The sequence below is a fragment of the Myxocyprinus asiaticus genome, chromosome 44 (assembly GCF_019703515.2).
Source record: "Myxocyprinus asiaticus isolate MX2 ecotype Aquarium Trade chromosome 44, UBuf_Myxa_2, whole genome shotgun sequence".
In the NCBI taxonomy this organism is placed as follows: Eukaryota; Metazoa; Chordata; class Actinopteri; order Cypriniformes; family Catostomidae; genus Myxocyprinus; species Myxocyprinus asiaticus.
Genome location: NC_059387.1, coordinates 4,870,057 through 4,895,203, shown reverse-complemented (window position 1 = coordinate 4,895,203; position 25,147 = coordinate 4,870,057). Strand labels below are relative to the sequence as shown.

General features: G+C 38.4%; 1 protein-coding gene across 4 annotated transcripts in view; it reads right to left on the bottom strand.

Moving 5' to 3' along the window:
* The window catches only part of LOC127434229 (histone-lysine N-methyltransferase 2C-like), a 255,749-nt gene that overhangs the window by 78,320 nt on the left and 152,282 nt on the right, over window positions 1–25,147 (bottom strand). For all 4 annotated transcript variants that reach the window (XM_051686799.1, XM_051686800.1, XM_051686802.1 and 1 more), the window contains exons 13-22: window positions 21,290–21,394; window positions 20,337–21,163; window positions 16,525–16,644; window positions 10,021–10,137; window positions 7,995–8,099; window positions 7,209–7,313; window positions 4,008–4,189; window positions 1,778–1,942; window positions 1,170–1,279; window positions 421–498 (exon numbers count right to left, since the gene is read on the bottom strand). In XM_051686799.1, the coding sequence (XP_051542759.1) occupies window positions 421–498; window positions 1,170–1,279; window positions 1,778–1,942; window positions 4,008–4,189; window positions 7,209–7,313; window positions 7,995–8,099; window positions 10,021–10,137; window positions 16,525–16,644; window positions 20,337–21,163; window positions 21,290–21,394 (1,914 nt within the window). The remainder of the gene's footprint in view (window positions 1–420; window positions 499–1,169; window positions 1,280–1,777; window positions 1,943–4,007; window positions 4,190–7,208; window positions 7,314–7,994; window positions 8,100–10,020; window positions 10,138–16,524; window positions 16,645–20,336; window positions 21,164–21,289; window positions 21,395–25,147) is intronic.

Sequence of the window (25,147 nt, the reverse complement as noted above, 5' to 3'; positions counted from 1 at the left end):
TTAATATTTTAATATCATCTAATATTTCTAGACCTTCCAGTGTCATAAAAACTATACTTACCTATATTCTTTGAATTTCAATTCAAAATCAGTTCAAATTCAGGAACTGAATTTGAGTCCCACTTTGTTATTTGTCTTTAAAAAATGTTTTTGTGTATATGCTTTTCAAACATGCAAGTACTTTCAAATATAAGTATAATGTAACAACACTTTATGTACACAATAAGTACATTGTATAACAATTAAATCAGATCATTATTTTTAATTACATAGTAGTCAAAGACACCTAAAATAAAGTGAGCCCTGAATCTGAATTTAAAAGGCATTTTCAATTCAATTCTGATGGCACAAAACCCTGTGAGCAACACAACCGCTCCATGGCAATGAGTCTGTCTAGTGTGAAAAGTAAACCATAAATACCATTTTCCTTGACTTTTGTTTGAATTTGTGCCAGTAAAGGAGGTTCGCTGATGTCTGTGAGCTTGGCCACTGTGCCACCTGTAACACAAGGAAGAGGAAACAGGACTGATGTAGGGTTATCATTACATATGCACAGTCATTTACGCAGTTATTTATTGATAAGTGGACAGTTTGGACCAATTAAAGGCAGATTACATTAACTGCTGCTTGATACACATGAACAGGTTGCAGCTCGATTTAATATTCAGGCCATCTGCTTTTTTTTAAAGAAGCACATTTAGCTGGAACAAAGTTTCATTGAGCAAAATCTGTTGTAGAAAAAGCATTTCATACAGAACTCAACTTATTACAGCTCTATTACTAAAATGCTCACCAGAGATTACACTGTTTCACACTAGATTTTGCTCATGCATGCAGGAAAAATCTGATTTTTTTGTTAAGTTGTAAGTAGTTTGGGCAGCAAAAACTAAGCTAAAATAAAAACCTTAAAGAAATTCAGTTTTACAAACCACATTCATGTGGGGTTTGAAATCCAATAAAATTGTTTTTGGATTTGCATTTCAGTCTGTATGTACTTACAGGATTTCAAAAAGTAATTTGGGACTCATCATACACAATGCACAGCAGTGTCTATAGCTCTTTAGTGTCAATAGCTGATTGGACTGTCAGTGTGAACAAAGCCCTAGAGCTTTGGTAAAGATCGGAGTCCATTTTACATCAGAGTTTGGTTTTCTGAACTCAGGTTTTACCTGGTGTGGACGTGTTATGCATTCTACATAGGGAGCAGTTAAAGCCATCATCTGCTGCACGCTCCACCTCTTCATCAGAGTTCAGCCCCTGACATACAGCATGAACCCACCTGCACACCGACCAATATCAAACACATTATGAATGGGCTACAATCACAACCAGTCAGCCAATGAAACCAGTCACAACAAAAGTAAATATCATAGGGTCTACACACTTAATGCTTTTCATCAACAGCTGCATTTGGGTAGTTGTCATGAAATACTTTTGGGAAGTTGATGTCCAGAGGTCATTTAAATGATTTAAAACTTCATTTTAAACAACAAATCTTATAACTTCTTGCATGATTATTATGCATGCAGCTTTTATGACCGGAGAATGAGATCATATTTTTGTACTTTGAAAATGTAGCAACATTTCAAATCAACTAACAAAGGTGATTAAAAATTGGTGATCAGTACAGGATTAAAGATAAACACTTACCCCTATATATTTAGATACATGTTTACCTAAAATCTTTAATGAGTCAACTATCCATTTGTTTATGTATTTATGTGTACTGCTGAGATATTTCCCATGATGGTATCCGGTGTGATGGAGTGCTGCCCACCTGTCACACTGCCGGCACTGTAAGATGAGCTCTTTCTCTCTGTAGCTGCGCGTACACACCGGACACACGACGAGACTCGCACATGGGCCGCACTGTGTGTAGTTATTCTGCCACTCACAGCCCAGGCCGGGCGACGTTGATCCACACTGAATGCACAACACACACCTGAAGGAGAAAAGAATAATCCTGTTACACACTGATAATTACTCGTGTTGGAAAGTAACTAACTTAAAGGAACAGTGCTAAGAACATAAATAATGATTTAGTAGCGTGCCAACAGCTTGGATCATTTCAACCCAGAGAAGCTTTTCAGTATCAAGCTACTTTTTCCAAACATTTGTGGTGTAACTAGACAAAATGTTACACTGTGGTTATTTTTTCCACAATGTATTGAAATAATGGTTCATGCAAATGATTCACTGATTCACTTGCATTGCTTCACAGAAGTCCTTGCATCATTTAATTATATTTGATTTCTTGGTTATGTAAATTTTGTTTTAATGGTTGTATTTAGTGTAAATGTATCTGTTTAAGTTGAATGCTGTCACCTTATTTGACATCCATATTGTTTTGTGCCAAATACTGTGCAAAATTGTGCTGATTACAAAAATAAATGATAGCATCTACTAGTTACTGTATGCATTTAAAAAGATATCACCCCCTTAAAGAGCTTCAATGTAGTTAACCACTTTTTGTTAGTATCTTTTAGTGTAACTAAGTACTATTCCAAAGAGCAGTGTGACTTCTTTAAAGGGTTAGTTCACCCAAAACCGAAAATTCTCTCATCATTTACTCACCCTCATGTCATCCCAGATGTGTTTGACTTTCTTTCTTCTACAGAACACAAATGAAGAATTTTAGAAGGTCTCAGCTCTGTTGGTCCATTCAATGTAAGTAAATGTTCACCAGAACTTTGAAGCTTTGAAAACTTGAAAATCACATATATCAGCATAAAATTAATCCATAAGACTCCAGTGTTTAAATCCATGTCTTTAGAAGCGATATGATATGTGTGGGTGAGAAACAGAACAATATTTAAGCCATTTATTACTATAAATCTCCACTATCACTTTCACATTCTTCTTTTGTTCTTTTTGGTGATTCACATTCTTCGTGCATATCGCCTCCTACAAGGCAGGGAAAATAAATTATAGTAAAAAGTTCTTAAATATTGATCAGTTTCTCACCAACACCTATTATATCGCTTGTGAAGATATGGATTAAAACACTGCAGTCTTATGGATTACTTTTATGCTGCCTTAATGCGCTTTTTGGAACTTCAAATTTCTGCTCACCATTCACTTGAATTGCATGGACCTACAGAGCTGAAATATTCTTCTAAAAATCATAATTTGTGTTCTGAAGAAAGAAAGAAAGTCATACACATCTGTGATGGCATGAGGGTGAGTAAATGATGAGAGAATTTTCATTTTTGGGTGAACTATCCCTTTAACTATACTTTAATTTATGAACAGATTGTAGCTTCTCTCAAACTGATATATATACACATTTTATCCAGGAAACACACACACACACACACACACACACACACACACACACTTTGAATCATAAATGCCTTGATCAATCCATTCACACGTATGATGTGGGCCTTCTGTAAATAGACACACCTCTCGTTTGCTTGTGGCTCAGCATTGACTATGCTGCCCTATAAATAAATATTTCAATGGCTCCAATCCAAGTAAAACTCAGACTGAATGCAGCACAATGCAATGCAAACCAACCTCTGTTTGATTGGGGATTACATGTGACACTACAGCAAATATGTGGGAAATCCCTTTCCATCTTGTTTGAAAACAGCTGCTAAAGATCATGAGTGTTTGAGAAGGATAGAGCGAGATGCAGAGAGATATGAGGATAACAGATAAAAGCAAGAAACTGGGACAGAACGTCACAGATGTGTGAATCTCACGAAAACTGTCAAGAAATGTCCAGGTCATGTATGAGCTTTAAAAAATAAAAATAAAATAAGCAGCACTATTTTGCATAAAGTAAGCCTGTTTTAGGACCATTTTTCATGTAAGTATGTTTATGTGTACACATACTGTTGTGACATACTAACTATTCTTTGTTAGTAAATCTGACCAAATTTTCCTTTGGGGACATTTAGCATGTCTTCACTTCACAAAAACAAATCATAAATTAAGTAAATAATGTTTTTTTGTTTTTTTTATGCATGTTTTGTTGTACGTGTTTGAGTGTGTGTACATACCACTTGCACTTCCAGCTTCCTTTAGGTACATTCTGCAGCGGTGGGTCAAGGCAGTATGTGTGATAGCTGATATCACAGTCATCACACAGTAGTAAACGGCCGGGATCAGTGGCCTGCCCGCACGCCTCACACACTGTACACTCCAGACAGCGCCAGCCCTTACTCAACACCACCTTAGTGATCTGAAAAACACACACAGCTGAGGTCAGAGGTCACGGGTCAGACACTGAAGGGTGAGGGAAGGTTATTTATTGAGCAGGAATTAATCCAGAGGGATCAGAGCATCAATGAGAACACGCGTGTGCAGTGAGACATCTCTGGGCTCAGAGGTATTTGTCAGGATCTGTTGGTATTTACAGATCAATTTATGTGGGCGGTGATAAATCAATCAAAAAGCACCAGTCTTGACTGAAACACTCGCACAACCAGCTGCTCCGCATTTATATTCCACTGGGGAAGATAACCGTTTGACCAATACCTAATGGACATCTATCGACCAACAATTTGAACATGATTCTCTCATTCATTAAGTAAAAAATGCCCATCAGTGCACAAATTTAAAGCAGCTGTAAGTGATTTCTGCACATAATTAAAACAAAAATGATAATAATGATAGTTTCCAAACAGGGGTTCGAAAACACTCCCCTCATCTGCCACTGTTCAGCCAAACAGGTAGTGCCGCCCCAAACTTACACAGTTGATCGTAACAGTCTGGTTTCGGAATTAAAGTGATAGTTCACCCAAAAATGAAGATTCTCTCATCATTTACTCACCCTCATGCCATCCCATATGTGTATGACTTTCTTTCTTCAGCAGAACACAAGTGAAGATTTTTAGAAGAATATTTCAGCTCTGTAAGTTCATACAGCATAAAAGTAATCCATACGACTCCAGTGGTTAAATCCATGTATTCAGAAGCGATATGATAGGTGTGGGTGAGAAACAGATCAATATTTAAGCCCTTTTATTTTAACTATAAATTCTTCTCCCCACCCAGTAGGTGGCGATATGCATGGAGAATGTGAATCACCAAATACAAAAGAAGAATGTGAAAGTGAAAGTAGAGATTGACTGTAAAAAAAGGACTTAAATATTTATCTGTTTCTCTCCCACACTTATCAAATCACTTCAGAAAACATGGATTTAAACACTGGAGTCTTATGAATTAATTTTATGCTGCCTTTATTTCTTTTTAATTTTTTTTTAGCTTTAAAATTTTGGAAACCATTAAATTACATTATGACGACCCACAGAGCTGAAATATTCTTCTAAAAATCTTCAAAAAATGTCCAGCAGAGTAAAAGTAAGTCATAGACATCTGGGATGGCATGAGGGTGAGTAAATGATGAGAGAAATTTATTTTTGGGTGAACTATTCCTTAAAAGTTTTATTTTTATTTTTTTCAACTGAGGAATTACTTACAAACCTTACACAGTTATGTACCTTTGTCTTTTTGTCCAATTTTAAAATCCTTTTTTATTTTTTTTATTTTTTACTTCAAATCAAAGTTTGTAGTGTTGTGATTCACCTCAGAGCTGGGTGGTTTAGTTCATGGCTTACAACTTTTATGGAAAAGTTTATGAAATCCCAGAGGAAAAAAGCTTGCCAAACTGAGAACAGGAGCACAAAGCAAACATGAAATTTGTGGAACTTTCCCTTCTAATGTACGTGATGTGTTATATATTGGGTTTGGCAGAGCAGCTGTGATTGACGTGTTTTGGGAATACAGTCAGCTGCTTGCACAGATCCGTGGATAAACGAATCTCATTCAAAGGGATGGAAGACAGCTCATTCACAGGCACTTAAGAGTGCACGGAACCTGGCTGTGACATTTGTCTTAAAATACAGAACTTAAAATAACAAACAAATGTAGTTTAACCATTTATGAAGCGGATAGTACAAACTCTAAAATCTGATTGGATCAGCCATGTTTGAAGCTGTTGTTAAATACCAGACACACAAACACAAACACACATCTGTGAATATACACACATCAACTTGAATTTCTATAGTAATGTACGAAGTTCCTGCGTTGTTTGGTAACCATACACAGCCTATAGTTAGGCTAATAAACTATATTACATGGTAGAATCATTTTTCATTGTGATAAACTATTTTCATTTATTCATTGAACATTTGTGTCTTTTAACATCCTGCGGTTTGTACCATTTTATAAAAGCAATTATGACACGGCTCTCTAGAATACTCGATTCTGAGCGGTCAATGGCGCCATCTAGTGGTCTGAAATATCTCAGTAACAACCGCACAACCACGTATCAGACTGCTCATCCGGGTATTTTCGAGCCATCGTTCCTCTTTCTCGGATCACTGTGCAATATACAGTATACAAGTAAGATGATAAAATAATTTCAACTCAAATCAATGTTTCATGTGTATTTATTTATTTATTTATATGGCAATTTGTCTTGTAATAAGATGCATAATGAGCAGTCAGACAGTCATTAATTACAAAACAAAAATCAACAAAACTCTGACGCAAACCGGAGGTTGATTTCAGCTGTTCAGCAATTTATTTCTTCTTCCATAATTACAAAATTTCAATGCAAATCAATGTTTTATGTTAATTTATTTAGTTAGTAGCCATGCAATAAGCAGGATAATGTACAGTCAGTTGGACGTTATCGCAAAATAAACCCCATCAAGGTAATACAAGAGTCTTCTGCTTCACATGTCGGGATTCTGATCACCCTGTCGGGGTTTATTTTGCAATCACAACTGGCTGACTGTATCTAAAATATGTCAACACTGTGGTGCTATAAAAAAATTATTGTGTTTGTTTGAGCGGTTCAACATTCATCTTCTGGCTTAACCTATGAGGTTTGAATGATCTGTTTTTCTAACTAAGTGTAGTTGTGGCTTATTGTTTTTTTAAATGAAGAATAGGAACTCTACTTCAGATGCATTCTTCATCCATCACTGCTGTCTTTAGACGATAAAGATCTCTTTAGTCTATCAACATAAGACGCAGAGTCTTTATAGTGCTTTTCATAATCCTCTTAACCTTTTACACATCACCCTCAGGCTGCTTTCATCCAGGTCCTCTCGCACACTGACCTGTTACGCTTATCTCACATGCCATTAACCTTCACTGAAGATAAAGCCAGCTCATAATTCACACCATTACGTCTCATGAATGAAACTGTTGAATGGGTTGGCCGTGATTGACAGGAGGTCTCTTACCTTGATGTTGACACAGAAGGGGTGGTAACACTGTCCGCATTGGGAACACGCCAGCAGTCTGCCTTCAGCCCCCTGACCGAAACTCCCACAAACAACACACATGTCCTACAGACATACAGAGAGTGATTGAGAGCGCTCAGATACCCACATGTGATGTTAATCCTCATACCCACATATACAAAGAACATAGTTTACATACAGCAATACCAAAGGCTTCTCATAAGCACAATATTATTTGTCCTATAGAGGTCTGACACAAGACAGGAGATGCAAATAGGAAGTTAGAAACTTATTTTGGATATCAAACTACATTTTTACAATTTCCTAAAGAAAATGTGGGTGTGTTTGCCTGTGCAAAACCACTGCCACGATTCCATGGTGTTGCTATGCTAAGGTGTTTGAGTGGTTTCTATTGTGTTACTAAACAGTTGCAAGAGTGTTCTGGGTGGTTACTAATCAGTTCCTAGGGTGTTCTGGGTGGTTGCTATGCAGTTGCTAGGATGTTCTGGTTTTGGTTTTGTGTCATATCTGTGATTTGCTACGAAGTTAAATAGCTGGGTATTAAATAATAAGTGTGGTGATTCCATAAGTTTTGCCAGGGGCTGTAGGTTGTTGCTATGCATTTGTGAGAGTGTTCAGATCAAAAGAGCCCACCCTCAAGCCTTCATGATATTCTGGTCTCTAGATATGGCTCGAATCCCTCATTCAATTAAGTCTATGGGATTTTTTTCACCCGTTTTCCAGTTTTGTGGAGACGTATTGTTTTTTGAAGTTGGAAAAACTCACTTGTTTAAGTGTGAAAGAGTCAGATGTGGAGAACATCACTACAGTGTTGTGCATGGAGTTCTCCTCCTCCTCTTTAACCACATATGGTGAATCCATGATGTTCACCTGTAAAACAACACATGACACCTGTTTACATAAGTTAACATCAAAACCACCCATTTCTAATGTATTACTGCACTTTGTCTATTGACATCAAATTCGTTTCTAGTGGCTTAACACGCCTGACACACTTGTGTGTGGCACTGCTCTCGTGCAACTTAAAAAGGTCAGATGTGAAGAATGTCATATACTTCAAGTTATAAAGTTTCTTTTAAAAGATAACCAAAAACCAGGAGTCAATATGAATGGACTGTTTTGATTGAAATGTTTTGCTCTGTGTGTATAGGCATGTGTCACATGTGTAAACTAGAAGACCACTGAGGAACAACAACAACACAAAACAACAAGCATTGTCTTTCTTTCTTTCTTTCTTTCTTTATAAAGCAATATTTAAACAACAGTCCTTTGACCAAAGTGCTGTACATTTTAAGAGCCACATACAAAAACATACATAACCAGAAAAAACATAACAATAAAACCACTAATAGCACAACATAAAATAAAATAAAGCCCCAAGATGGAAATAGATGCGACCAGTCATAATTACCCTGCCGCATCAAATGCTAATGCCAGATGATGTTCTTTTAAGTTGTGCTTAAAAACGCTTAACGTTGGTGCTAATCTGAGGTAAAGAGGTAAATTATTCCAACGTTTAGGAGCTGCCACTGCAAATGCTCGATCTCCACTCGTTTTCCTTCTGGTCCTAGGAATCATTAAGGTCAAATGGTCAGCTGACCTTAAAGACCGTTTCGGCTCATATATCTTAAGTAATTCCGCCAAATATGGGGAGGTAAATTGTGCAGCGATTTACAAATAAAAACCAACAGTTTAAAATCGATTCTATACTGAATCAGCAGCCAATGTAAGGAAACTAAAACAGGAGTAATATGGTCTCTCTTGCGGGTACCCGTTAAAAGCCTCACAGCGGCATTTTGTACCAACTGTAAACTGTTTAATAATGATTTGTTAATACACACGTATAGCGAGTTACAGAAGTCTAACCTTGTGAAAATAAAAGCATGAATGACTTTTTCCAAATCACGTGTAGACAAAAAAGGTTTCACTTTCGCTATTAATCTCAGGTAATAAAAACATGATTTCACCATCTGCTTCTCAAATTTCAGATCAATGTCAAAGAAAACCCCCAAGTTCCGCACTACTGGTTTACAGAAGGGGGCTAAAATGCCCAGATCAGAAAAGTTGTTTACGTCTGGTACTCCAAACCATACAACTTCAGTTTTATCTTTCAATGACATCCATAGTTTGATTTCATGCAAACAATTCAACAGTGACTCTATTTGCTTTTTATCATGCTTCTGCAAAGGGAGATACACCTGTATATCGTCTGCATAAAAATGAAAGGAGATTCCATGCTTACGAAAAATTGACCCTAGGGGCAGCATGTACAAAGAAAACAAGATCGGGCCAAGAATGGACCCCTGTGGAACCCCACTAAACAGTGAAACTGATCAGGAATAATCCTGACCAACATTAACTGAGAAGGTTCTATTTGAAAGAAAAGACTTAAACCATGTAAGCACTGTACCATGTTATTCCTTTACAAAAACTTGTGCTCTGTGTGAACAGTTTAGTGTGCTATTGGATTCTAATTAGACTAGAGGCTGACCCACTAATTTTGGCCAAATTGTTCATTATGTGCACACACTGTAAGTCAGCTGCTAAGAATAAAATTGTGTATTTTATCACAGTGGCAAGCCAAGTACTTTCCGGCTCAATCTCCCTCGTCACAAGTCACTCATGTTGGGGGAATACGTCAGCGTTTGCTATTTTGAAAAGGCCATTTGAGCCGAGGGCTGCCGCTGAAGTTCTGCTGAGCATGAGTGCATTTCTCAATGTGAGCACTAAGCACATCTGAGTGCTGTTTTATTCATGCATATAGAGGTGGGGTGTGAGGGGGGCTACATACCCCAGGGGTCACCACAGGGCTGCTCTCCATCTTTAGCCTGGAGCGGCCTCTGCCTCCTCTACCAGACAGGTTAGCTCCTCTGGGTCGCCTCCTTCCAGGGAAGCCAGATCCACGACCCTAGCAAACAGATACATTTTGAAGGTACGCTTTAGGAAAATTGTGTGAGAATGAATAAAACCAAGTAGCAAATGATTCCAAGTAACCACAATGTAAATGTTTGAATCATTTAGATAAATATTTATTTATAGCACCTTTCTTATTCTTTGCTTTGATAAAAGCCTCATCGCTCCATTAGACAGACTTCTCTTTGACTAGGCCACCAACTTCCTCTCCAAAGTATTTCAGTAGCTAATAGGGCTGGGCAATATATCTCTTATATTTACAATATTAAATATTATTTTGTTGGCAATATACAATTAAGCAACACTGAGAATATTGTAATGATTTTAATGTGCTTTTTATATGGTCATTTAATTTCCTAAAGACCGTGCCAGTAGGCCAGTTTCATGCAGTTCCTTGTACCCTTGTGTTTTAATAGCGTTTTTGATTTAAGTGCGTAATTTTTTTAATATTGAAATATTTACTCCTGTAACAGCTTAAAATGCAGAGACAACTATAAATAAATTATTCATAGGTTGATTTCCACGAAAAGTGTAACACTATCAAAACACTGGTCTATTTGCCTGAGCAAGTTTGCACTGATTTCTTTTTTTTTTTTTTTTTCTCAAAAATGTAACACTGTTTAAAAAGTTTTTGTATAAAATATATGCCTTTCTTCAGCTTCGGGTACTTTTGGCACTGTGGACGTTTAGTGTGTGTACATGCATCACAGCAGATATGTGTCATTTTTTATTTTTCTGAAAATCATGAAAATTCCCAGCACAGTGTCATTTCTGGCACATCTCAAATTCTGAACTGTGTTTAATAGAATTCTGTGCTGGAAAAGAGAGTGATGGAAATGGCATTTGTAAAAAAAAAAATATTTGTATTTATTAATTTTTTTTTTTTTTTGTATAAAACAGCCGACTCGTTGTCTTGCTTAGGCTAATTTCATACACTTGCTAAGGCTAACATTTTATGTATCCAAAATGCACACAATTAAATGATATGCACACTGCTTGAATAATTTGTCAAAATTACAGCTTGACTGAAAGTGCCAGAAGTTGAAGAAGCATCCATATGTAGATAAGTGTTGCTGTTTATTACTTTGCATATAAATTAAAATATTCTTTCTTGTGTTCATGCAAAAACCAATAGTGTGGAACAGGCACGGACTGGCCATTGGGACAACCGGGACTTTTATAATTTTTTTAATAATTTAATAATTTTCTTTATTTATCACACATTATACATTTGCACATATACAGTGAAATTCTTCTTTTTCACATATCCCAGCTAGGCTGGGGTCAGAGTGCAGGGTCAGCCATGATACAGCGCCCCTGGAGCAGATAGGGTCAAGGGCCTTGCTCAAGGGCCCAACAGTGGCATCTTGGCGGTGCTGGGGCTTGAACCCCCGACCTTCTGATCAGTAACCCAGAGCCTTAACCGCTGAGCTACCCACTGCCCTTTTCCTGGTGGGCAGGCTGCGAAATGGGGCCGCATGGGCTGCCACGTTATGCAGAACGCGCCACAAAACGGCACCGCGATATGCGGAAGGGGGCAGCGATATGCAGAAAAGGACAGCAACCATCCCCCCCCCAACCAACAACTTTTGGGCCAGTTTCTATGTAAAATCCCCGGGCAAATTTTCTTCCCAGTCCGCCCCTGGTGTGGAAACATGCCTTGAGTATTTTTAACTAGATTCTTACTGCTTTAGTTATTACCTTAAACATTTTAAATTCAATCAGCAGTAATGCCTGTTCATTGTAAATGATGGTTCTACTAAAAAAATATAGAGATGAATAAACAAATATTTAGATGCATACTTTTCCAGCTACTTCTTGACTTATTTTACCGCAAAATGAAAATGTTTTTGCTGTTCAGGAGAAGCAATTAATCCAAATACACCTACAGTCCCATCATCACATGCTGGAAAGCTTTCTTTCAAGCACTGAGGCCACTTGATCTGTGTTTGTGATACAAACCCATCCATTCATCCCAAACCCTGACCCTCTGAGTCTCAGCCCCGCCCCCTGAACACTACACTGACTCACAGATCACATTTCAGCCCCGACTTCTGCCAACTCGCCCTACTTCTAAACGTGTCACATTGCGTTTGCATCGAGGCTGAAGCTCTGGCCCAATTCCCACTTCCTCCCAGGTAATTACCTCACTTTAACCGAGCGGCACTACTTAGACAGCAGACGTCAACTTCATTGAGAGAGATTGCCTAAGGAAGCTTGGTGCACTCCGTCGCACTTACAGTCTGAGTCTAATTTGTGTAGAAATGAATTATGGAGAGGGGAAACATAGATGAGGGTTGAGGAAGGCTCTCTTCTAAATCTGCTCAAGAAGGGGCCACATGGAGTATTTCGGACAAGGGCAATTTTGATGAGATATTGCCGAAATTGAGAGGATGCAACTGCAGCAAACTGATGTCTCATGCATAGAGACTCATGTGTTATTGAACGAGTTATCACGATTATACAAATGATGGTGAACATGAAAACAAGGAACGGAACGTTAAAGACAACACAAAACAACATTCACAACATATTTAACTATCGTAATGAGCTGCAGCTCTGAGTGAAAACTTCATTTTATCCATCAGGACAGATTCTGAAAAGGTGAAACAGGTTAAGGCTAACTGTCACATTTACCTTTGCATGGCAAAGAATGCAAAAAATACTCAGGTAAAGAATGCATGGGTGGAGTTGAAGCACATGTGAAGCAGCCTATATTCTGCACTGCACTTTACACTCTGGGAAAGCGAAGTTATAAAGAAAGTCACCACTAAAATAATTTCCTAGTCCTTTGTGAATATTCAGTGTAGCTATGTACAAAGCACCGCCTACACAGAGCTCAATGCCATACCATGCAACTTCCTATTTCTTGTTCAACAAATGTAAATTTGCACGTCAAAGTTTACCACACTTGAACCCCACATAATTCATGTAGATTATTTTTTTTTGCAACCGGAATTCCAACAGGTGAAATTACTGACCGTGCGGATTCCCATTAAGATTTTGTACACAAAGGTAAATGTGACCACGTCTTTAGGCTATGATATTGTTAGCTAATAACTGTCCTCATTCATGTGACCGTAGTAACATCAGCAGACAAGAAAAGCTGTTTAAGTGGCAGAGGAAGTAAAGGTACATTCACAATGACAGTGATTAAATCGCTGGAAGTCACCAGTCACTGTACCATTTTAAACACATCATGTGCCAATTCCATGGTGCTCCATCTTGCTGTTTTTAAAGGATTAGTTCTCCCAAAAATTCTCTCATTATTTACTCATGATATCTCAGGTGTGTATGACTTTCTTTCATCACTAGAACACAATTGAAGAAAAATGGAAAGATATCTCAGCTCAGTAGGTCCTTAAAATCAAGTGGATGGTGATCTGATCTTTGAAGCTCCAAAAACTACAGACAGTGAGCATAAATGTCATCCATACGACACGAGCGGTTAAATTAATGTCTTCTAAAGACAATTGCTTTTGGTGCGAAAAAAGATCAATATTTAAGTACTTTTTAACTATAAATCATCACTTCTGGTCAGCAGCAGAATGATCGTTCAGGAGAGGGTGGAGATCACGCGGTCTCTCGTGTGACGTATTCACGTTGGCATGTTACGGACGTAATCTTATGTTCTCCACTCGGTTGAGACATCCAGCACAAGCACACAAATGCTCCACTGTGAGTAAAGAAACAGATCAATACAGATCTAAACCAAAACCAAAACCAACGAAGCTTCTCTACAGCGTTCCTCCTACTCACTTGTAAACAGCGCTGCTCTTCCGGCTGTGTCGCACGTGTCAGTTTACGCATGAACATGCCAACGTGATTACGTCACACGCGCATACCACTTTCAACTAAGTTCAGTTCAGGCTTTATGCGGCGCCTCTATCCACCTTTATCCTGAACGTGGAATTATTCCACGATTCGACTGTTTTCAATTTCCGTTCTCCAGTGTTTTCACACGCATCAGCGTATATTCTAAGTGGGTAATGTTTAAGGTATTACATTTGTAAAAATTGTCAAAAAGCAAGCAGATTTTTCACAGAGTCGAGATGACCATTTTTTATAGACCGTGCCTCACCTGAGTGTGTAGATGACATGATGTGTCACACTGATATAATTAATTATTCTGAGTTGTTATGACAGCCAACAACTGTACAAGTTGAGCCTGAAATTCATTTTTACACCAGGTAAACTCACTCGTTTTGGCAGTTTTTACTTGGCATCTCGAGACTAGAAATACAAAACAGGCCATTAGAATTACAATGGTGCCGCCCAGTGGTTGGTCTGGAAAACTGTAGATAGCAGGGAGAGAGGCAATGCTTGAGGAGTGGGAATAAAGCACATTCAGCGCGGGAATACGTGCGTAGCGCTGGATGGGCTTTATTCCCGCTCCGCGTGCGTATACACGTATACTTATACACGTATACTTACACAATCACTTAGCCATGTGAGAGATAACTAGCACAAAGATTTAGATCTCGGTCCGGATTGAATTGTCCTTCGGTCCGGATCCGGACCGGAGTCCGCCTATTGAGTACCCCTGCTCTAGAGTGTATAGAGAATGGTGTGAAAAACAAAACAAAAAAACATCCAATGAGCAGTTGTTCTGCGGACGGAAACGCCTTGTTGATGAGAGAGGTCAACGGAGAATGGCCAGACTGGTAGTAGACCACGTCGAGCAATTTATTAGGACCATAGTGTTCCAAATAAAGTGCTCTGTGAGTGTACTATACTCATCAGTGACAGTAACTTTATAGGGAACTGCAACATAATAAACAAGTCAAACTGTAAGAACTATCTTTAATGTTTATTTTATTTTTATATTTGTGTTTTTACTTAAGTGTTCAAGGTTCTTTTCAAAGCAACTCACTTTGGCATCTTTTGTGATCTTTTAACATAAAATGCAAATTTGGTGATAAAAAAATAACAAAGTTTAAAAACAAGATTTAGAACCACAATAAAGTTGTAATTTTCAGTCTGTTTTTCAATGTAATCTAATACTGCAATAGCAATGTATATTGTGATTAAATCCTCAGAAATTCACAATATTAAAACTCAAGCCTAATTGGCTAATATTGTGCTGTGTTGCACAGCATTTTCATTTTCAGTGAGGACAGATAAATTGCTCATCGCAAGAAACTTAGGCCCACAGTATACTTTGATTAGACGTACAGGACGTGTGATGCAAATTTCGTCATCAGTAGCATGCTCGATTTTTCTAACCAGAATTACTTGCACTAATTAGTGGGTCCACAATGTGGCAACTTGAGCCGTTGCTTTCACGAAGAAGTGCTAGAAGATGTAATCACTGGTAAACAACCGGAGGCGAAACTGGAAATAACAATGGATGTGCAAATCAAGAGCGTGTGTTGAGGAGAACAGGAGATACCTGCATTTATATAACTCGAGTCTGACAGAATATAAAGACACCTTTATGGATCTAAACTCCTGAAGAGAAATAGTCCAGTGTCTCATAGCAGTCGTAGCACGGATGTGAAAACCGCCAGTGTATGTGCACATAGTTACATGAAGTATACTTTGAAAGGCTGAGCTTCACGTCAAAACCAAAATATACTTTGGGCTTTAGTACACTACACCTGGTGGGGACAAGTTTGAGGCCCATTTTTGGCATGTTTGTTTACAGATGGATTTCAATCTGTGTGAAATTTTTTAAAGTAGAGAAGAAAGTAACGTAACGCAATTATTGTGTTTTCATGATTGATCATTGACGTCACTTCCAAGTATTCATGCCCATACCTGTGTGAAATATGGCCAGCAACCATATCACCCTGTAGCTCAAGACCGGTTGCCCACTGAAGCTAAGCAGGGTTGAGCCTGGCCAGTACCTGTATGGGAGACCTCCTGGGGAAAACTAATGCCCCAGTATAGTGATGGGGACACTATACTTTTAAAAAGGGCACCGTCCTTCAGATGATACATTAAACCTGTGGTCATTAAAAATCCCAGAACACCTATTGAAAAGAGTAGGGGTGTAACCCCGGTGTCCTGGTCAAATTACCCCCATTGGCCCTTCTCAATCATGGCCTCCTATTAATCTCCTATCATGAATTGGCTCTATAACTCTACTCTCCTGTCCACCAATAGCTGGTGTGTGGTGAGCGCACTATGGTTGCCGTCACATCATCCAGGTGGATGCTGCATGCTGGTGGTGGTTGAGGAGAGTCCCCTATTCACTGTGTAAAGCGCTTTGAGTGTAGTGTCAGATAAGCGCTATAGAAATGTACATTCATTCATTCATACCTTATTTTACCACCATACAAACAGCTTAATTTTTGAGCTTACCTACCAAACTACAACAGAATATGCTTTAATTACCCACACCCACAGCCCAAACCCCTTCCACTGTCCCATCATTTACCAATCTCACAGTCCAGATGGGCAGCCCATGCAGCGGCCTGGTCTTAGGGCTGTCCCATGCGTCCACACCCTCTGGAGACAAGGAGGGTGAGCTCACTGCGCTACGGTTACTCCACGCACCCTGAGACAAAGCGGTGAAGAGAAGACGGGAGGGGAGGAAGTAGATTGGTGGTGAGGGGAAAATGAGGGGTGACAAAATGCAGCAACATGAATGTGACAGCCAGCAACAATAAGATAACAAGCATGTCAAATAAAGGCAATATACATCCAGACAAAGCAAACCAAACAATTGGGATATTGACAAGTTTGGGACAAAATACCTGAAACATGGCAGTATATAACGTAAAATGTCCTAGTTGATGCATTAGCGTTAAAGGCCTACGAACATCAAACATAAAGTACAAGTATTTGTGTGATTGAAGGGAAGTGCGCTATAATCACTTACGTTAACGTTAATTCGTCTCCATGGCAGCAACCTCCATTATTTGTGTGTTTACAAAACAAGTGTGATTATGTCAGCATGATAATGAGCAGCTCTTTGAGATAAACAGAGAATTTTGTAAAGTGTCATGGGGAGCATTTAGCCTGCTTAACGAGCTAATGAGGTTTAGTCTGTGTAATTACAATTCATAACACAATCACTGCAAGGCCTTTTTTGTTTTACAAAGTGAAAATTATTTCAGAACAATAAATAATAAATAACAGCTGAGGGATGGTTGCTCTTTTGTTTCTTTCTTTTTTTTTTTTCCTGTCATGTACGGCTTTGTCCCAGACTTTTAGTTTAAGTTCATGAAACTCTTGAAAACAAAGTACCATTCCCTCAAACAAGATGAAAATAAATAAATAAGTGTTGTAATGTGATGAACAAATAAGCAAGTAAGCAAAACATTAGCTCATCATGCCAACATGCCTGTGAATAGTAACGTGAAACCAACAAACACAATTTTTAAATGATTATTTATGAGAAGAAAAAACATGCAACTGAAAATGGTGACGCCTTAATCCATAAATGCACACGAGTTATATATATATATATATATATAGATAGATATAGATATATGTGTATTTTATTTTTACACTATTCATAAGAGAAAGGATGAGGAATACTAAAGAGATGGGTGCATAACTCATTGCATTTTTTTATTTTTATTTTTTCTAATTGCTTCATTGCCAAAAGTGTATTGGGACCTTAGTGACCCAAGATATGTAACAGTGTCACAATATATTTGTGCTTCCATAAATCATATTTTTAGGATTATTTTATTTCTATATACGTTTAATATGATGGGATATCTATGTCTAAGACAAATGAGTATAAAATGTTTAAACAAATGACTACTATATTATGTTGATTTTCTGTGCAATTATTTTGAATTATCAGAATCCCATACGAGTGTACATTATTATGCATGCTATTTGTTTCTCAAGTTGACTGTTGTTTCAATTATTGACTCGATTTACAGTTTGCATGGCTATTCGACGAAGAAGCAACGTGGAAGTGAACTATAGCAAGTGCAACACATTAACAGTATGCTATGGCTATTACTATTTGGGTGTACTACTGAAATTCTGTACTGATTTATACACTTATTTTGACTCTTTAAGTGCATGAGAAAATAGATGTGTGTAGCTTATGTGTTATGTGTTGCTCAATATGTGTTTGACAGCCAGTCTCATAAAAATTCAGGGCAGAAGTAATGAAACCCTTTCTATCATTTGTTGCATAATCATATATGAGAAATAAAACGTAAAAATATAACAGAATATTTTATTCTATTATTTTCTAATAGTCTTGAAAATCCTTTAAAAATGTTACATTTTCTAGGGGTCTCTAAAGACCCGAGGTGTGTAAATAATGTTTGGTGAAACACCCATGCATTTAAGGGGTAAATGACAAACCGACGGCCATGCAATGTCAGTTTGGGTATATGTTTGGGTGTATGTGAAGAAATCAGTATTCTCTTTGATATCCAGTCCTGAGACTTTTTTTAAATAGTGCAAAAATGAAACAAGCAAACAAATAAATAGAGAGCTGAGCACTTTTACTGAAGTAGATTGGTTTTCAGAAGGCACCCAAGAGACACTTCAATAAGCCATAGTTGGAAACACCAAATCTTCACCCAGCAGGTACACATTTTCAAATAAAAAACTTGAGCAAATCCCAAGGAGGACTTCTTTAGAAGCTTCTAGCAAATTCAGCCTGCAAATGTATGCCTCCATCTTCTCAGAAGAGAGTCAGTAGGGGTTACTTAAAATGTTGAAATGATAAAACCTCATCTACACAACACAGCACATGAAGCTCTTTCTCTCTCTCTCATACACACGCATACAATGGCACAGTAGTGGGCACATATTAACGAACGTATTCATACACCCAAAACTGGAAATCTTAGTTGGACCCTATGACAGCCACACACCCTTCAATTTACACTGTGTCCAGATGGAGCATACTCCAGAGAGAATGAACCAGAGCCAAGAATCAAACAAACAATTGTTCATGAGAAATAGTGCTGAGTGCTCTCATCAATAGGCCTAAAATGATTTCACATGTAATTATGTTCTGAAATTTGTCAGTACACATGACATAACGCTACGCAATTGTGGACACAAATGTAGCAAGGAGTGAGTCAGCGGAAATTAGCGTAAACTGCCTGCTATAGTCCATTTTCTCTTTCAGGTCGACTACTATCATGGAGGAGCAACAGTCAAAAACAAAATCTTGCCGAACAAGTTAGTTGAAGTGTTGACATTTATAGTTAGCAATCTGAGTAACAGTATGCTACAGATATTTAAAAGTAACTCCATCACCCCCTTGAGTACTGAGGTTTGTTACCACTACAGTAATGCAGGAATACATGTTAAAGGTGCTATATGCGTTTTTGGAATTCCATGCACAAAACCCACAAAACTCCCTTACATATGTCAATCAAATAGGTTTCTTGACATTTTTAGCCAATCCAAGAACTAGCAGAAATGCTCTTTGCCTGACAATCATTTGTGTGTTTGTGTTTGCTGGTATCAAATTTGCAGACTATCTTTGGAGGGCAAGAGGTTTGGAGGGAAGGCATGTGATTGAAGCTAGCAAATGGCTGAAATTGCTTACTGTCCTTTTATGTATAAAAGTAAAAATCAGACCAAAGATGCCAAGAGTTTTCCCAAAGTGACATACCAAGGTGACTAACAGCAAAATGTTTTAAAACACGGAATGAAAAAAAAAAAAAAAAAACCTCTAATCTTTGTTTAGCAAGAATGCATGGATTAATTGTAGTCTGAAGTTCACTCCACTAGGCACAAAGACACCGCAATGCTAGGTTTAGTTTAGATTTCTGAGAGCTCAGAAGGCCCTAAAAATGAGTTCTCAGCATCCTCCATCTTCTGAGCTCAAAGGGAGAAACAGGTTTGTGCTGTGCTTTCCAGCTCAGTGAGTTATCCGAATTACACACCTCCAAAAAGACTCATTTATGTTCCACTAGCATAAACCCCTGGCTCTGGGGACAACTCCCAGCCCCCTCTCTCCTGGGACACTGTGAGTGATGTATTTGAAGGGGGCATAGAGGGCCATGAGAGAAAGAGAGAGAACAAGAGTGAGACTACGCCAGAGAGAGCACAGTAAGAGCCTTTCCATGTTAATTAATACACGCTCCGCACTGGCACTAATCAATGTGACTGAAGAACACAGAAAGGGAAGGAGTAATAACTGTGTGGCTGAAAATGGAGCATCACAGATAGGATCAGTGTCCTAAAGAGACCACAGCAAAATCGTGAGCCTTCAACAAGCAGAAAGAAAGAAGGGTCAAAAACTAGGAGGTTTACCTGCTTTATTCTTGGCCTGCCTGGAGAGAACTTCCTTTTCGAGATGGCTGGTTTTCCCATACCTATTTTGGGTGTAAGTGGGATGAAGGTAGTGTTGGACACACTCGGGCTATATCCGGCAGGGTTCAGGCCATAGGTTGGCGTCTGACTTTGAGATACCTCCCTGGGCGAGGCCTCTGTAGAGAACGGGGACTGGGTCAACTTGGTTGAAGCCTCAGAGGACAATCCCAGGGAATGCTTTAAGAACATGCTCTCATCCTCAATCGGAGAACTGAATCTGGAGAGGCTGTGGTCACTGGTAGGTGTAGTGTCCATTTCCACTGTAGGACTACACTCTGGAACCAGTGGGACATTCCCAGACTCAGGTAACACACAAGTGAACTCAGGTTCTTCCACCTTCTCCTCTTCGTCTTCTTGCTGGTCTTGCTTCCATCCCTGCTCGATAACCTCAACTACACTTGGAGCTTTTGGGACATTTGCCACTCCTTTATCCTTTATACTGGAGGGGTCTGGGGTACAGATGTCCATTGGTTCCTCCTCTTGGGCTGGAGAAAGCTTGGGGGATGTTTCTTTGGTTGGCAAATCAGGAAGAGTTTTTGAAACGTCTGCTTTAGGTTTATCTTCTGTAGGTTCAGGCAGTGTGTCCACTATTTCCTTCCCCATTTCCAAACCATCAATGAGATTGTGTTCCTCGTCGTGACCTTCAGTAGTGGTAGAGGCCTGAAACGAAAGGGAGGGTACGCCCACTAGAGTGGAGGAGCACGGTGGAGACTCTGGAGCCTCTGTAAGTGTGACCGTAACCTGGATCTCCTGGGAAGGCTCAGCAGCTGCAAGAGACAAATGGATGTAAGGACCTTGTGGCTGAAGAACATAATGATAGTACCATATGAAACCAAACAGGATGGAGAAGCCATGTAGTGTCTGTACAAGAGCAAGTCTTGGGAAAGACTTACATGACAGAAACTCTTCTGGAACTGAAGGAAGTGGACTAGCAGTGGGCTCTGGCTCCAGTGTCACTTCTTCTTCAGCCTCATTAACTTCCTCAACAGCCAAGACATCTAAAGAGGAAATAGTAATTACATTTTCAGTTGCACATAGGATCTACTGTGGGACAAATAGTTCCGATCAAGCACAACTGTTTTCCAGAATAAAATATGTCGATAAATATGTATCTGGTCACCAGGCATACTATTTCCCTTCAAACTGTTTTAAATAATAAAACAGTAAGTAATTCAGAATCTTTATCTCCACACAACCAAGGCTGGTGAATTTGCTTCTAAGAATTTCATGTCATGTCAGCTTAGAAGACAGCCATGAACTTAAGGCAGGGACAATTGAGTGCAACGGTGCTCAGCCACTTTTCAAACTGTCTTGGGTCTAGAAGTATTTTTACATTTAATTTTTTCCTTTGGGGTTTTAGAAAAATCCTTCATAAAAGAGTTCTAATGAACCAAAAACCAAACCAAACAGCTCCGAGGTGAATCACAACATAATAAACTTTGATTTGAAGCAAAATAAGTTTTTGAAAATCAAACAAAAAGACAAAGGTAAAAAACAGTGTACTCAAAGGGATGGTTAGCTCAAAAATGAAAATTTTTTCATCATTTACTCACCCTCATGACATCCCAATAGTGTATGACTTTCTTCTGCAGAACACAAATGGAGATTTTTAGAAGAATATCTCATCTCTGTAGATCCATACAATGCAAGTGGATGGTGATCAACACTTTAACCCTCTGGGGTCTGAGGGTGTTTTGGGCCCTGGAGAAGTTTTGACATGCCTTGACATTTGTGCTTTTTTCAGTTGCTTAAAAACATATTAATGGCTAAAGTCTGATGACACTGTATTCAGCACAAACTGGGCTACAATAATATGTGAACAACATGTATGTACATGTTTGTATTTTTGAGAAAATAACATTTATGCGTGGTTTTTGAAAAAACAAAAAATGTATGTCACCGAAATAAGGCCATATATCACATAATAAACATTTGTTCACAAGACTTTTGAGAACTGGATCTTGTAGCCTAGAGTTTTTGCTACAAAAATGATGTGAAAACCATCCTGATCACTCATTCATACCAAGCAATATAGTCATTTAATTTATTATAATTATATTTATTTATCACACATTATACAGTGAAATTCTTTTTTTCACATATCCCAGCTAAGCTGGGGTCAGAGTGCAGGGTCAGCCATGATACGGCACCCCTGGAGCAGATAGGGTCAAGGGCCTTGCTAAAGGGCCCAACAGTGGGATCTTGGTGGTGCTGGGGCTTGAACCCCTGACCTTCTGATCAGTAACACAGAGCCTTAACCGCTGAGCCACCACTGCCCCAAAAAGCGTCCGTTAACTTTTGTAAGACAATTTTAGTGTTAGAAAGGCCATATGCGAGGAGGCGTGGATGATCATGAATACTGATGTGATTCACACCTGAGGAGACAAAGACCCCTCCCCTGAGAGAGAATGAATGTGAGGAGACTTAATGATTGAATGTATTGTTTGTAGCTTATTCACAAAATCAAGTTTAAGTTAAAAGTAATCTGACTATACATTTTCTTTATATAAAGACTTTACTTAAAAACTTTAGACCTACACTACCATTTAAAAGTTTTAGATCAGTAAGATTTTTAATGTTTTTGAAAGAAGTCTCTTCTGCTCACCAAGGCTGCATTTATTTGATCCAAAATACAGCAAAAACAGTGATATTGTGAAATATTTTTACAATTTCAAATAACTGTTTTCTATTTGAATATATTGTCAAATGCAATTTATTCCTGTGATCAAAGCTGAATTTTCAGCATCATTACTGCAGTCTTCAGTGTCACATGATCCTTCAGAAATCATTCTAATATGCTGATTTTCTAATATGGGCATATTTACAGCACATTTTACACATTTACACCCGAACAGATATTTGCAAGCACAAGCTTCGTTGATAATGAGGCAGCATAAACACTGGTTAAAATATAATCTAAACATTCATATTATTTTTATATCATATTACATTTCATATCTCTATCATACAGCATACAATTTAAATACCTGCTTTAGCCAAAACAACATTTAAATGTAACTAAAACTCTCCTATTAGGACATATTTCAAATTTCAATACTCTGAATCCTGGTCTTACACTTATCTGTATGCCCAAAAATGAGTATTTTAAGTTGTTTCCGCTGTTATGAGGAAAAAAGCGTCCGTCGACCCCAGAGGATTAAAGCTCCAAAAATCACAAACAATCCTAGTAAAATTAATCCAAACGACTTCAGTGGTTTGTCTTCTAAAGCGATATGATTGCTTTGGGTGAGAAACATATCATGTTTAAGTCCTTTTCACTATAATTTTTTACTACCTGTCGCTCTCCAATGCCCATCCATGAAGGGAATCAATTCACGCTGCCTCTCGCATGACATAAGCGCGTTAGCATGTTCAAGCGAGAACTGACGTGATACAACTGGATGTGCAGCTCAATTTGTTTACAAGAGTACTCTGTTCACAAGCTTCATTGGTTTTGCTTTTATTTGAACATGCCAGTGTGCTTACATATCGTAAGAGGCAGCGTGAACTGATTCCCCTCATGCACGCACATTGGAGAGCGGCCGGTAATAAACAATTATAGTGAAAAGGACTTAAATACTGATATGTTTCTCACCTGAAGCGATAGTATCGCTTTAGAAGACATTCATTTAACCACTGGAGTCGTTTAGATAAATTTTACTAGGACTCTCTGTGCTTTCTGGAGCTTTAAAGTGCTGATCACCATCCACTTGCATTGTATGGATCTACAGAGCTGAGATATTCTTGTAAAAATCTCCATTTGTGTTCTGCTGAAGAAAGTAAATCATACACATCTGGGATGGCATGAGGGTGAGTAAAATGAGAATTTTCATTTTTGGCTAAACTATCCCTTTAAATTACATTTTATCATTATTTATCATTATCTGTTTTACACGTGCAATAAGACAGTACTCTCTTCACCCCCTCCTCCACCATCCATTCACTACGAACAGCAAATAGGAATACTCAAGCTGCCACTGCGGACCTTTGTGCCAGCCATCACCATGACAATATATTTACGAGCCCTGCTCTCGTTAGATACTGCTGAGATGGTCTCATGCAGGGTACACAGAAATAAACAAACAAACACGGGCCATGCTTTCAGTTCCTAAATCATCACTCACATACAAGACTTATACCAGAATAACTACTTGAACAAAAACAAAGGAGAAAGTGTTTAAAAGGTCCACCTTACATTTGCAGGATTTCATTTTGATTAAATGAAAGTTAAAATAAATGTAAAACAACAAACTAAATCCATAACCTTTATAGGTTCTGTTAATGTAAACCCACTAAAAATTTAATTTTTTCAGTTGTATATCTAACATTAGCTTGTAAAAGTGGTGCGAGTGACTTTTTATGGAATTGCATGCAGAAAAAATCCCTTCTAGCTGACACCTGTCTCTGTGACAGCACAAGGCTGCGTAAACAGCAAAAATAATCTGACCGTGGGACGCTATTGCTAAGCAAATCAGAAGATTTCAAGGCACTCTTTGCATTTCAGGCATTTTGACCATTCAGGGTTGGTGACATCTTCAAAGGGTAGGATTTTGGAGAAAGGGTTCAAATTAAGGCTGAAGTAAGCTAATTTTATGCACGTTTATCAAAGAATTGCTACAGTACCAGTACGACATCAATATGTAAATAATGCAAATGACTGTTATGATTGGCTTATCACATACTGCATAGCTCACTCCGTTGTTCATCAGGTCCAAAGTTACTGGATACTAAATAGGCTTTGAAATGTGAAT